Genomic DNA, 12,627 nt, shown 5'->3' on the forward strand with positions numbered 1-12,627 from the left:
GTTCACAGATTTTCATAATTTCTAGACGACAAGATACAATGGATTTATGATAACTAAAGTAAGAGATGTATACTTGAGAGTGCAACGTATATCTGAATATCTCTGTAAAATAGCACCGTTAATGGAATGATCTTGTAGTCGAATCGAGATACGCAGCTGTTAGGAGAACCTAACAATGGAATGTAACGAAAATGCGAAACGAAAAAATAAATTGTTGACAAATATTTGTATTATTGCAATCGTACTTACTGCAGTAGTAACTTCAGGAAGCATGATTGTGACGTCATACTATTCAAAAATTCTAAAAAGTTAGAACTCTAGACTTCACTCTTATGAGAAACACTGCTGAATAATTTTGCAACATTAAAAAAAAAAAAAAAAAAACGTTTGCAAATAATAGCGAAGATTGAATGTTGTTTTGTTTCAGACTCTCCTTGAAAAGCTACTGAGATCATGTCCTGGAATAAAATGCATTTATGTCCTTATTCGATCGAAAGGAGCAGATTACCGGGATCGCCTTGACCATTTGCTGAGTGATATTGTAAGACATTTCCACTTATTAATGTTTTCCGGTAGATTAAAGTGTTCATATTGCATTATTCTAATGCACTTTCCCCTATGATGAGCTTCTTTAGCTTAAAAATAATTCTTACAATTAGTGATATTCATTTTCAAAATTTTATTTTTTCTAACGATAATTTTTGTCACGAATACAGTCAGTTTATTTCTTAGTTAATGAATATTCGAAGTTTGTAGTACAGTAATTGCATTTTATAGATTAATTAATACCACAAGAACTTTGAATTGTTTTTATTTACTATTGCATTCTTATAATTTACTGGTCTTTTTTTAAAAGTTAAAAAATTTCACAAAAAAAAAAAGTGACATACCAGTTGTGGCTTTAAAATTCCTGGACTGCTAACCTAATAAACTATTATTTTAAATGCTCATTTTCAATGGTGCGACATTCTCACATGAAGAGTTATTCAGCGAGGGGAATGCCAGAGGTGTATTCAACTCTGGCAGTAAGCTAGATAATCTTGTAATAACTGAGTGTAAAGTGAAGGACAAATTGTTGAAGATAAACACAAGAAAGGCACCTGGGGTGGATGGGATCTATCCAGTTATATTAAAGGAGGCAGCAAAGGAAGTAAGCAAACCCTTAGCCATGATTATGAGAGCTTTCTTAGACTCAGGGAGGTACCCATAGACTGGAGATGTGCAAATGTGACCCCAATTCACAAAGGAGGATCAAATGCTGACACAAGTAATTATAGACCTGTTAGTTTAACTTCTGTTCCAGGAAAATTAATGGAGGCACTGGTTAAAGAAGCACTGCAGGATCATCTAGACAAGACTTCAGTTATAGCTCGAACACAGCATGGTTTTGTTAAGGGGAAGTCTTGCCCTCTACTAATGCTAATAACTTAACTTTATCACATGTTACGTAACTTATGGTATTAAAATTTGTCAAGCTTTTTGATCTGTGATTTGGCGTAATTATAATGTCATAAGAAGGTTGCTCGACATCATGTAGGTTGGTATAACTGGATAATAATGAAGAACATTATTATCCAGTTATACCAACAGCAGTAATGTTTTAACCTGCTATCTAGTTGTATCTAATCTGCCTCATACAAGTGTCACACAAATTTATAATCTATTGTAACTGCTTCAGGAAAGCTTTAGACATTGCCAATGTAAGACTACTATACAAATTAGAGCAGTATGGCATTAAAGACAATTTGCTGCTATGCATAAAGGGATGGTTGAGTGGGAGAAGACAGAGAGTGGCAATCAATGGACATTGCTCTTTGTGAACTAATTTTATTAGTGGAATACCCCAAGGTTCTGTGTTGGGCCTATTGTTTTCTATATTTATCAAAGATATTGACAAAGGTATATCAGGCTTAATGTCCAAGTTTGCAGACGATACGAGGGTTGGCAGAGTTGTTAATGACAGCAACAACATATGTGGCTTCAACAGGATCTAGAAAGGTTGGGCAGATGGGCTGAGCGGTGGCAACTGAAGTTTAACATTGACAAATGCAAAGTACTGTGCATATGGATAGCAATAACCCCATAGTAGTCCACAAACAGTATGGTAACTACACTCAGGGTAGTGGAGAATAAAAAATAACTGAGGTAATTGTGCAGTCAGAGATGAAGTTTTGTGTGCAGTGCATACAGGCTGCAAGAGCAGCTCATCAGGTCTTATCAATGATATGCAGGAATTTTACTATCAGGGATGAAGTGATTATCTCCTTGTATAAGGTAATGGTCAGGCCACACCTTCAGTACTGCATACCGGTCTGGAAGCCTCATTTAAGGAAGGATGTATGTAGAGCTACTGGAACGAGTACAGTGAAGGGCAACAAGATTGGTTAGGGGAACAAAAGGTTGCTTCTATCAAGAACAACTTAAGTTCTGCAAATTGCAAGGTCTGGAGACTATGCACCCATCTGTGAGGTGATCTGATTGAGGTGTGTAAGGGCTTGAGCAAGCTCAGTGCTGATGGAATTCTTCCTCTTGCTCAAATTGCAGACCTGAGGGGGCATAAATTCATGTTGAGGAATGACAGTTGTAGAAGAGATGTGCAGAAATTTGCCTTTAGCCAGCAGGTGGTTGATTGCTGGAACAAACTTCCATCGGTTGTTGTGGAAGGTGATAGCTTAAATGGTCCTTGAGGTTGTCACAGACATTCTCTCAGATATGCCAGACAAGCTGTTCTTGCTACCTGGGAGTCTAAAACGCTGATGGAACTGATATTCGGGTGACACTTAAGTCAAGTGGACCCAATTTCGGCGAAGTCCGGACGGTCTATGACAGCCAAATCCTCTGCTTGCACCTTCACGATGGTGGGACTGTTAGTAATCCTGGGTATAACCTCCATGCACAAGTACATGGTGGGTGACCACCCAGGTGTGAGCCAACGTAAGCAGGGGTCGAGGTGTGGCGCCCACACCACATGGAGGAACGCCGCCCCTCTATGTTACCAGGCAGTACTAGGTGGTAGATGACTCTCATCAACCTGTGAAATACCACCACTTTGCTTATTGGAGGCTTGAAGTGGTGGAACCCATGTTTAGTCTCTAGAGCTAAGTTCCGGCCAACCCTTCCCTATCTCTTCCATCATGCAGTATGATTGATGATTTTTGAGGTTATGATGAATGTCGTGGCGAGATCCAATATTCCTTACATTTCGAGGGTACAGCTCTAAAACGGTGTTCGCAGGCCGGCTGCTAGATAGTACACCGGACCAAACCTATTGGTAACTCTCTAGGAGGCTTCCGGATCAGTTAGTGTATAATCTTGCTACCTCTACTCTGCCAGATAGTGACTGGAGGGAGTCCGAGTAGTGTGTATGCGGGGAGCATTGTCGAGGCCACGTTATGTCAAGGATCTGGGTATATTCTTACCACATGTACGCCATATCCAAAAATTTCATTACTTCATACAGCATGTCCCACCCACTTTTTCTTACTATTGAATACACCATGAATTGTCAAAATAATAGAGCAAGCTTATCTGCGAAAAGATCTAAACCTCCCAAGAACTTCCTAATTCATTTCACAAATATACGTGGTCTTAATTCCAATCTCAACGATGTCCATTTCCACTTGCAATCTTCCAAATCCCATGTACTTTTTCTGAGTGAATCTCAGTTATCAGTTGATTCAACTACTTCTCATCTCAGATGTCCAAATTATTTGCTGTATGATTCCTTTCGCCTCAAAGGTGGTACTTGTCCATATGTCCGTTCTGATATTCCCTGTCAGAGACTTGGCAATTTGGAATCTCCTCTCTTTGATCTTCTCTGGCTTAAAATCTCTCTACCTCATTGTGTCAAATTCATCTGTTGTCTCTACCGTTCTCCCAACTCCACTAATCACTTGGAGCTCTTTGACTTCCTCTCGTTGCAACTTGAGTTTCTCCAGTCCAACTTTCCTAACAGTGAGGTAATTTTCCTTGGTGATTTTAATGTTCACAACTCCAGCTGGCTTCCGTTTTCTAGTCACACCGACCCAGCAGGTCGAGATGCTGAGGCTTTTGCAATTACTAATGACATAGCACAGATTGTTCATTTACCTACAAGAATACCGGACAATCCTAATCATACAGCCAATACGCTTGATCTTTTTCTCACAAACAACCCTTCTAAGTGCAAGGTCGAAGTGAGAGGTCCTTTAGGCACTTCAGATCACAACTTGGTGATTGTCTCTTCTCCAATGGAACCTTTATCTCATGGCTATTCCCAACCTTGTATTGTTTGGCATTACAAGAATGCAAAATGGGATGACCTGCGAGACTTCTTTTCTTCTTTTCCTTGGTCTGATTACTGTTTCAAAACTTCTGATGTCAACGTTTGCTCAGATCGTGTCAGTGAAATTATTCTTGCAGGAATGGAATCCTTTATCCCACACTCCACTTTAAAATCTCGTCCTTTATCTAAACCTTGGTTTTCCAATAAATGTGCTAAGGCTGTCCAAGAGAAGAATGTTGCATATCGTAATTGGCTTGTTTATAATTCTTCAGTTTCATTTTCTGCCTACACCAAAGCTCGCAACAATTGTAAAGCAGTTATTAATCAGTCCAAACTAGAGTTTGAACAGACAGAGTAGAAAACTTGCTTCTTGCCCTAATGGTAGCCGAGCATTCTGGTCTCTTGCCAAAGCTACTGGCCGCAACTTTTGCCCATCTCTGCTCCCACCTCTGTCCAAACCAGATGGTTCTGTTGTCACTTCAGCCAAGGATAAAGCTGACCTGCTAGCATCCCATTTTTTTTCCAGCTCATGTATTAATGATCTTGGTAAAACACCTCCCACCATTCCTAACACGCTCCATTCAATGCCTCCTGTGGTCTTCCGTCAAAAGGATATCAGAAGGATTTTGATGAATCTTGATGCTAAGAAAGCTCCAGGTCCTGATGGTATTTCTCCACTTGTTCTCAAAACTTGTGCTCCTGAACTTACTCCTATTCTTTGCCGCCTTTTTTCACTTTCTTATTCCAAAGGTGTTTTCCCTTCTGCTTGGAAATTTGCTCATATCCAGCCAGTTCCTAAAAAGGGTGACAAATCCCTCCCATCTTATTATCGTCCCATTGCAATTACTTCTACTCTTTCTAAAGTAATGGAGAAATCAATTAACCGCCAACTCTTAAACTACCTAGAAACCTTCCATCTGATCAATGATCGCCAGTATGGATTCCATCAGTGTCGATCCACTGGTGATATTCTGGCTTATGTTACCCATTTATGGACTAATTCAGTGGAAAGGTTCGGTGAAACACAAGTAGTTGCTCTTGACATCTCAAAGGCTTTTGATCGTGTTTGGCATAAAGGTCTTCTAAACAAGCTTCCATCTTATGGTTTGCCAACTGTTTTTAGTAATTCGCTCACAGAGGGTGATGGTAGATGGCTCTCTGTCTTCTAACTTCTCCACTAATGCCGGTGTCCCCCAAGGTTCAGTTCTTTCCCCCACTCTTTTCCTCTTGTATATTAATGACCTTCTTCCATTGACTGGAAATCCTATCCATAGTTTTGCCGATGATAGCACATTGCATTCAACTTTCCATTTTGAGAAACCTTGTCCTGCTCAATCAGCTTCAAGTTCTCGAAAATCTGCTGCCAATTTCTTAAATTCCGATCTTCAGGTAATTCTCCAGTGGGGCAAAGACAACTTAGTTGATTTCAACCCTTCTAAAACTCAGTCTTGTCTTATATCTCGCAAAAAGGATTCTTCTGCTCCTATGCTTATCTTTAGTGACACTCCGATTTCTAGGCAAAATGATATATCTCTTTTGGGGATTACCCTGACTTCTAATCTCTCTTGGCACTCTGTATAAATCGCAAATCCGCCCTGCCATGGAATATTGTTCCCACATCTGGGGTGGTGCCCCCAAAACCTCTCTCAGGCTTCTTGATTCCATTCAGAAGAGGGCAGTTAGGTTAATTAATGATTCATCTCTAACAGAGTCTCTCCACTCGCTTTCTCATAGACGTACTGTTTCTGCTGCATGCCTCTTCTGCAGATACTTCCATGGGCACTGTTCTTCTGAATTGGCTTCTATAATTCCCGCTCTCTCTTTCAAAACAGTCCGAACACGTGCCGCCACCAGCCAACATCCATTTACTGTCCAACTTTTCATCTTCCTCATTTATTCATTCAACTGCCGTTTTCTGGAACAACCTTCCTTCATACGTATTTTCTGAAAATTACAATCTACAGAAGTTCAAGTCCAATGTCAACAAATATCTTCTTTCGTCTTCTCAACCTCCAACCCAAGCACGGTACTAAGTACTATAGGTTCTAATACCTCTCGTGTTTGGGGTTCTGATAAAAAAAAAAATAAAAAAAAAATAAATTCAAGGCGAACTGGACAAACTTTTGGAACCAATGAATGGGTGAAATGGGTAAGCTTTTTTTTTTTTTTTTTTTTGGCTGATGCTGTATAAGCTTGCTTTCTTGCATCATATGCCTCTGCTAATTCTAATGCATATTTTAATCGCAGAGCCAATGATTTTTTATGGCAGAAATCAAAATCAGAGAAACCAGCTATCCGAAGGCTATCTTGGGATACCTCCATGAAAGAGGAAGACCTAGGAGGACATGGATGGATGGAGTATGGGAGTGCACGACAGCCCAAGGTTTAACTGACCAAAACGCCTTGAACTGCATATTTTGGCTGGAAAAAATTCCTACCAAAAAGTAACTTGTAGGCGGAGGAAACCCATTGTAAATGGAAACACGCCTCTTGAAGAAGTCAAAATCATTATTTTATAGTTACTCTTCTTTAGCACCATCTGTGTGAATTGGGGAGCATTTCCAGTTCAAGTGAATCTTCCCAAGGTGTAATGACACTTATATTAACATAATGGTTTTATATACTTACGTGTTTTATACAGCCTTTTCTATATAATGTCTGACTGTACACTGTCCAATGAAAACACGATCACCTACCTAATAGTGGGTATGTCCTTGTTTTTGCCATCAGCATCACTGCTACACGCTGAGGCATGGACTCTATAACATCTCTGAACATTACAGTATGTTGTAAGCATTGTAATGCTTACAACATACTGTAATGTATGTTGTAAGATCTGTCGATCTGTGTAATCCCAGAGATATTCTATAGTGTTCTAAAAAAGTTGGCAGCCATGATTGCATCTGGAAACCATTTTTGTGTTTTGCCAACCACTCTCCAATAATTCCAGCAACTTGGCAGGGTGCATTATCTTCCCAGAACACACCTGTGCCATCCGGGAAGCCTTTACCATGGAAGAATGTATCTGACTTGGCACAATGGATACATGGTTTTTAGCAACAGGGTACAGTCTAGGGGTATGAGTGCTCCATTTCCAGGGAACATCCCAGTACCAAAACACTGCGACTACTTACTTGATTCTGTTTGATCATGCCATCAGAGTTATCCTTCTCAGCAGTTTGTTGCCGTAATTTCCATCTGTCATCACACAGCCCAGCAGGAAGTGTTTTTCATTGGAAAATGCAACTTTTTTCCAGACAGCAATGGTTTAGTAATGCTGTTCACATACAAACTTTAGGTGTCATTGCAATGGGTGGCTCTAACCTTGGGTGCCTTGACTAGTTGCCTACTCTGGCTTCCTGTACTGAGAAGAATTTATTGGAATGTGGTCTTAGAAATGTTGCTGGTAGTCCCCCTGATTAAAGTCCATGGTTGATTGTTCCACCATTTTCCGTTTACCGGCTCATACAAGGTGGGGCCAATTGAAGGTTGACAATACTGCCACCCTTCAACTAATAGCAGACAATCATTCTTTTTGAAGTCTGTCCTATCACATCCTGCCATGTCAATCAAGTACTTTGTAAGGACCGCATGCTATGAAAGTGTATCACATTTACCAGTCCTCACTGAGACCAGGCAGAAAGGAATGGCTGATTACAAAAACACAGGGGTGGTCATAATGTTTTGATTAGACAGTATATAACATCCTCACAAACAGGAGCGGATTAAAGTTGGTTGAGGCCCCGGGCGCAGAAGAAAATATTGGGCCCCTTAAAAAAAAGAGAGAGACAGGGAAAATAAAAATACATGTTAACCATTTTTTTAAAATAAATAAAAAATATTATGTACTATTAATGTTTTATTTCCATTAAAATTTGAATATAATATATGTATAATATAATTAATAATAGCATAATAATAATCAAAAAGTTTTGAACTAATAGTTGAACTAATATGTTCAACTAATTTGTTGGGGTTTTGCGTGGGCCCTTCAGAAGTCGGGGCCCAGGGTGCGCGCCCGGTACACCTGCCATTAAATCCGCCTCTGCTCACAAAGCCTGTCCTCCACTAAACCCCAATTGCTTTTCTGACAACCATTTCACTGAGATCATTAGCTTACTTATTTTATAGCAATCTTTACATCCCCCAGAGATTGGAGCTTGGTTTTTTTACTGCATTCCACAATATTAATTCAGGGCTTCTTATCGATGCATAAATGAACATGTTTTAAAATCACTGTAATGAAATATGAAACGAGACATTTAATGCAACATTATCCTTAAATTTTTGATGAAAACTTTTACATTAGAAGTAAAAGATAAATTAAAGTAAAGTAAGCCTGTATATGTGCATTTTCATAAAAAATAACAAGAGAGAAAATAGTTTAATTCAATATTTTTATGATTTAGCTAACCACAAATTTACACTCTGCTACTTTCACAGCTCTTTGATACAGTGAGGAAAAGACAACGGAATGCTTTGAAGAAGGTTGTACCCCTGCATGGAGATATTACTGAGTCTGATATTGGCTTATCCAGCAATGATTTGGATATAGTTGTGAATAATGTATCAGTGGTCATTCATTCTGCTGCAGACGTGAAGTTTAACAACACACTAAAGTAAGTGAGCTTTGAAGTTTTATTTTTCTTGATTAACTGGACAAATTATCAGTATTACAATAGCTATCTGGATGCATCTGCACACATTGCTGATGCACCGATACCACATTGGTTATGTGCAGCTCTCTGGCAGGAAATTGCAGTCAGTTTTATCTAAGGTTAAACTGGTTATTTCCTTGGGGAGCAGACCGATGTACCATTCTTCGGCTTTACCGTGCACTTGTGCGATCCAAACTAGATTATGGGTCCCAGGTATATTCCTCAGCCCGAGACAGTGTCCTGCGGTGGCTGGACCCCGTCCATCATCAGGCTATACGCATCGCTACTGGAGCATTTCGAACATCTCCTGTCCAGAGCTTATACGTCGAAGCAAACGAACCACCGTTATCGCTTCGACGTAAGCAGTTGTCTCTAAAGTACGCTTTAAAACTGAAATCCCTGCCAGACCACCCTACGTGGCCCTTCGTTTTTGAGCCACGATGGGAAAACTTGTACAATACCCGTAAGACTGCCAATCGTCCTTTTGGTATCCGTCTCCAAGGGCTACTCAATGAACTTAATATCAAGGTAGACAAGGTTGCCCAAACATCAAAGCAACCCTTTCCACCCTGGCATGCTCGTGTCCCGGCATGCGACTTGTCGCTTAGAATCTGGGCAAAGTCGGACACTCCATCATGTGTCTACCTGCAGCTTCATTCAGCACACCGAACTGAATATTCCAACTTCGCGCCAGTCTACACAGACGGTTCGAAGTCAGAATCATATGTGGGATCTGCTGCTGTCTTTACAGACAGCATTATATCAGAGCAGATTCCCTCTGAATGCAGCATATTTACTGCAGAGCTGTACGCTGTAGAGTTAGCCTTGGATCACATTAGTGAATGCCAATATCAACGGTTCATTTTATATACCGACTCTCTTAGCATGCTACAGGCTTTAATCTCTGTGAGATATAATCCTCACCCAGTCCTGTCTAGCATTCAGCAGAAGATTCACGTTCTCCATGAACGCGAATATGACATCCGCTTCTGCTGGATTCCGAGCCACATTGGGATTAGGGGAAATGATTTGGCTGACGCCGCAGCCAAATCAGCAATTCCCAATAATAATCGCTGCCTGTTAGTCCCCTATACAGACTACAGGCAAATAATACACGAGAAAATACATTCCCAATGGCAGTATTCGTGGAATAGACAGACTGCGAATAAATTATATCAAATTAAGCCTGTAATTGAACCGTGGCAGTCCAGTCTGCGCAGGAATCGTAAGGAGGAAGTTGTTCTTGCCCGGACCCGCATAGGACATAGTCATTTGACACATTCTTTTTTGCTGAGGGCTGATGACCCTCCTATGTGTGAGTCTTGTGGCACAGCTTTATCAATTAGACACATTTTAATCGAATGTTCAGTTTTTAGCAATATCCGTCTTACCGCTTTTAACCATCTGACTGAGCCATATACACTCAGTCAGATTTTATCTGACAATGACAACGTGTCTGCTGTTTTTAGCTTTTTAAAATCAATAAATATTTTTACTCATATATAAAATTTTTACTTGTTTCTTTTATATATTTGTTATACATTTTGACATAGTGACCTAACTAATTAGGTCACTGAAAGTTTAAAAATTTTTTATAAATGACCTGGTCTTGGCGCATTATAGCCTTAGTAGCTGATGCGCCAATAAAACTAAAACAAAGAAACAAAAAACTGGTTATTTCACTTTTTCATACTGTAGAAGTTGTACACTGAGTGGACAGAAATCATGGGATACCTACCTAGTAATGGGTAGGCCCACCTTTCATTCGGATAGGGGCAGTAACATGGCAAAGCATCAAGTCCACTAGTTCTCGAAAGCATTGCACAGGTATTTCCATCCATGCTTGCTGCACCGCTGTCCATAATTACATCGCATTCCTGGGTGGAGGATCACTTCCCCATAATATTTACCACTTTTCATCCATTTAGAATCCCAAGGTATGGTCAAGGAGAACGAGTACATTCTCACAGCTTACGGAATTTGATCCTGTACAAATTCAACAAGACTCAATTGATGAAGCTGTGAAGTATATCATAGAGTGCATCGTAGAATTATCCATGCAGCGATAATTGAAATCCCAAAAACACCATCCCGATTTTCACATTTTTCAAACCAAGAGTGTAAAGAAGCAAGGAAGTCACAAAATCAGTCATGGGAAAAATTCCAACGTTATCCCACCACCGAGCATCTTATATAACCTTTAAATGTGGCATGCCACAGCATGATATTTATTAGCATTACTATTAGTAGAAGCATATGAGGCAAGAAAGCAAGCTTATACAGCATCAGCCAAAAAAAAAAAAACAACCTATTTCACCCATCCATTCAATGCAAATATTTGTCTAGTTCTGCCTTAAATTTATTTAAGCTATCAACTTCAACAACAACAGATGGAAGTTTGTTCCAGCAATCAACCACCCTCTGGCTAAAGGCAAATTTCCACACATCTATTCTACATCTGTCTTTCCTCAATTTGAATTTATGTCCCCTCAGGAAATTAATTTCCTGATATTAATAACAGGAAATTAATGAACTGTATCTCTTAGTTGGTATAAGAAGCCTAGCAGCATCCATGATTTCTTCCCTGAATGCTTCCCATTTAGAATTTGCTGTTGGTAATATCATCAGTTGGTTCCACTATAGAGAATTTAACAACTGTCTGACATCACTGTAATCATCCGTACGAAAGACCCCATATGAATACTCTGATCGCTGCTGCCTAGTACTTCCTTTATTAGCAATAGCATTAGCAGTGGCAAATGATGCAAGAAAGCAAGCTTATATAACATCAGCCAAAAAATAAATAAATGAAATAAAGAAAAATAATAAATTTAAAAAAATGACACCTCATTTCACATTTGTCTAGCTCTTCCTTGAATATATTTAAACTATCAACTTCTACAATCTATTCTGCAACTATCCTTCCTCAATTTGAATTTGTGCTCCCTCGTGTGTGCGATCTGAGCAAGAGGAAGAATCCTATCAGCACTGAGCTTGCTCAATCCATTCAAAATCTTAAAAACCCAATCAGATTATCTAGTAGGTGCTTACTTTCCAGACACTGCAATTTGTAGAATTGAAGCCTTGATTGGTAAGAGCACCCCTTTGTTCTGCTCATCAGTCTCGTTGCTCTTCTGTACCCATTCCAGCAGCTCCACATCATTTCCTAAAATGAGGCCTCCAGAGCTGTATGCAGTACTAAAGATGTGGCCTGACCACTGCCTTATACACTGGGATAATCACCTTATTCCTGCTATCAAAATCCTGTATATCATTGACAAAACCCCATGAGCTGCTCTGGCAGCCTGTCTGTGCTCAGAGAACTTCATATTTGACTTCAGAATTTAAACTTCAAATCATTTGTCGCTCTCTAACATGTAGATTCTTAATGTATGAAGCAGTTTCTGCTGCTAATCAGATCAAATTTTTCCTTCTCTCTTTTCCTCTCTAACGTACTGATATAAAAAAACAATCATCCAGTAAATCCACAAGTCTTGATACTGTGTTGTTATCCACTCACGAAGTCTGATCAATATAAGGATAGTTGAAATCCCCCCTTATGAGGCATTCTGATTTACTTGCTTACACTTTGCCTTCTGTACAGTTGTTCATTATTCTCAAGACAATCATTAAGCCAATAAAACAATCTACTTTTTTTTTGTGTTTCCAGTCTTATTACATTAGCATTAGTAGAGGCATACGATG

At 39.6% G+C, this 12,627-nt stretch overlaps 1 protein-coding gene across 1 annotated transcript in view; it reads left to right on the forward strand.

Moving 5' to 3' along the window:
- Window positions 1-12,627, forward strand: part of LOC150077605 (putative fatty acyl-CoA reductase CG5065) — a 41,050-nt gene that overhangs the window by 12,746 nt on the left and 15,677 nt on the right. Inside the window, exons 2-3 of the mRNA XM_090386661.1 lie at window positions 428-541; window positions 8,708-8,883. Of these exons, the coding sequence (XP_090242787.1) occupies window positions 428-541; window positions 8,708-8,883 (290 nt within the window). The remainder of the gene's footprint in view (window positions 1-427; window positions 542-8,707; window positions 8,884-12,627) is intronic.

Source organism: Mastigoproctus giganteus, chromosome 12 (assembly GCF_048544385.1).
Source record: "Mastigoproctus giganteus isolate SK-2022 chromosome 12, ASM4854438v1, whole genome shotgun sequence".
NCBI lineage: Eukaryota > Metazoa > Arthropoda > Arachnida > Uropygi > Thelyphonidae > Mastigoproctus > Mastigoproctus giganteus.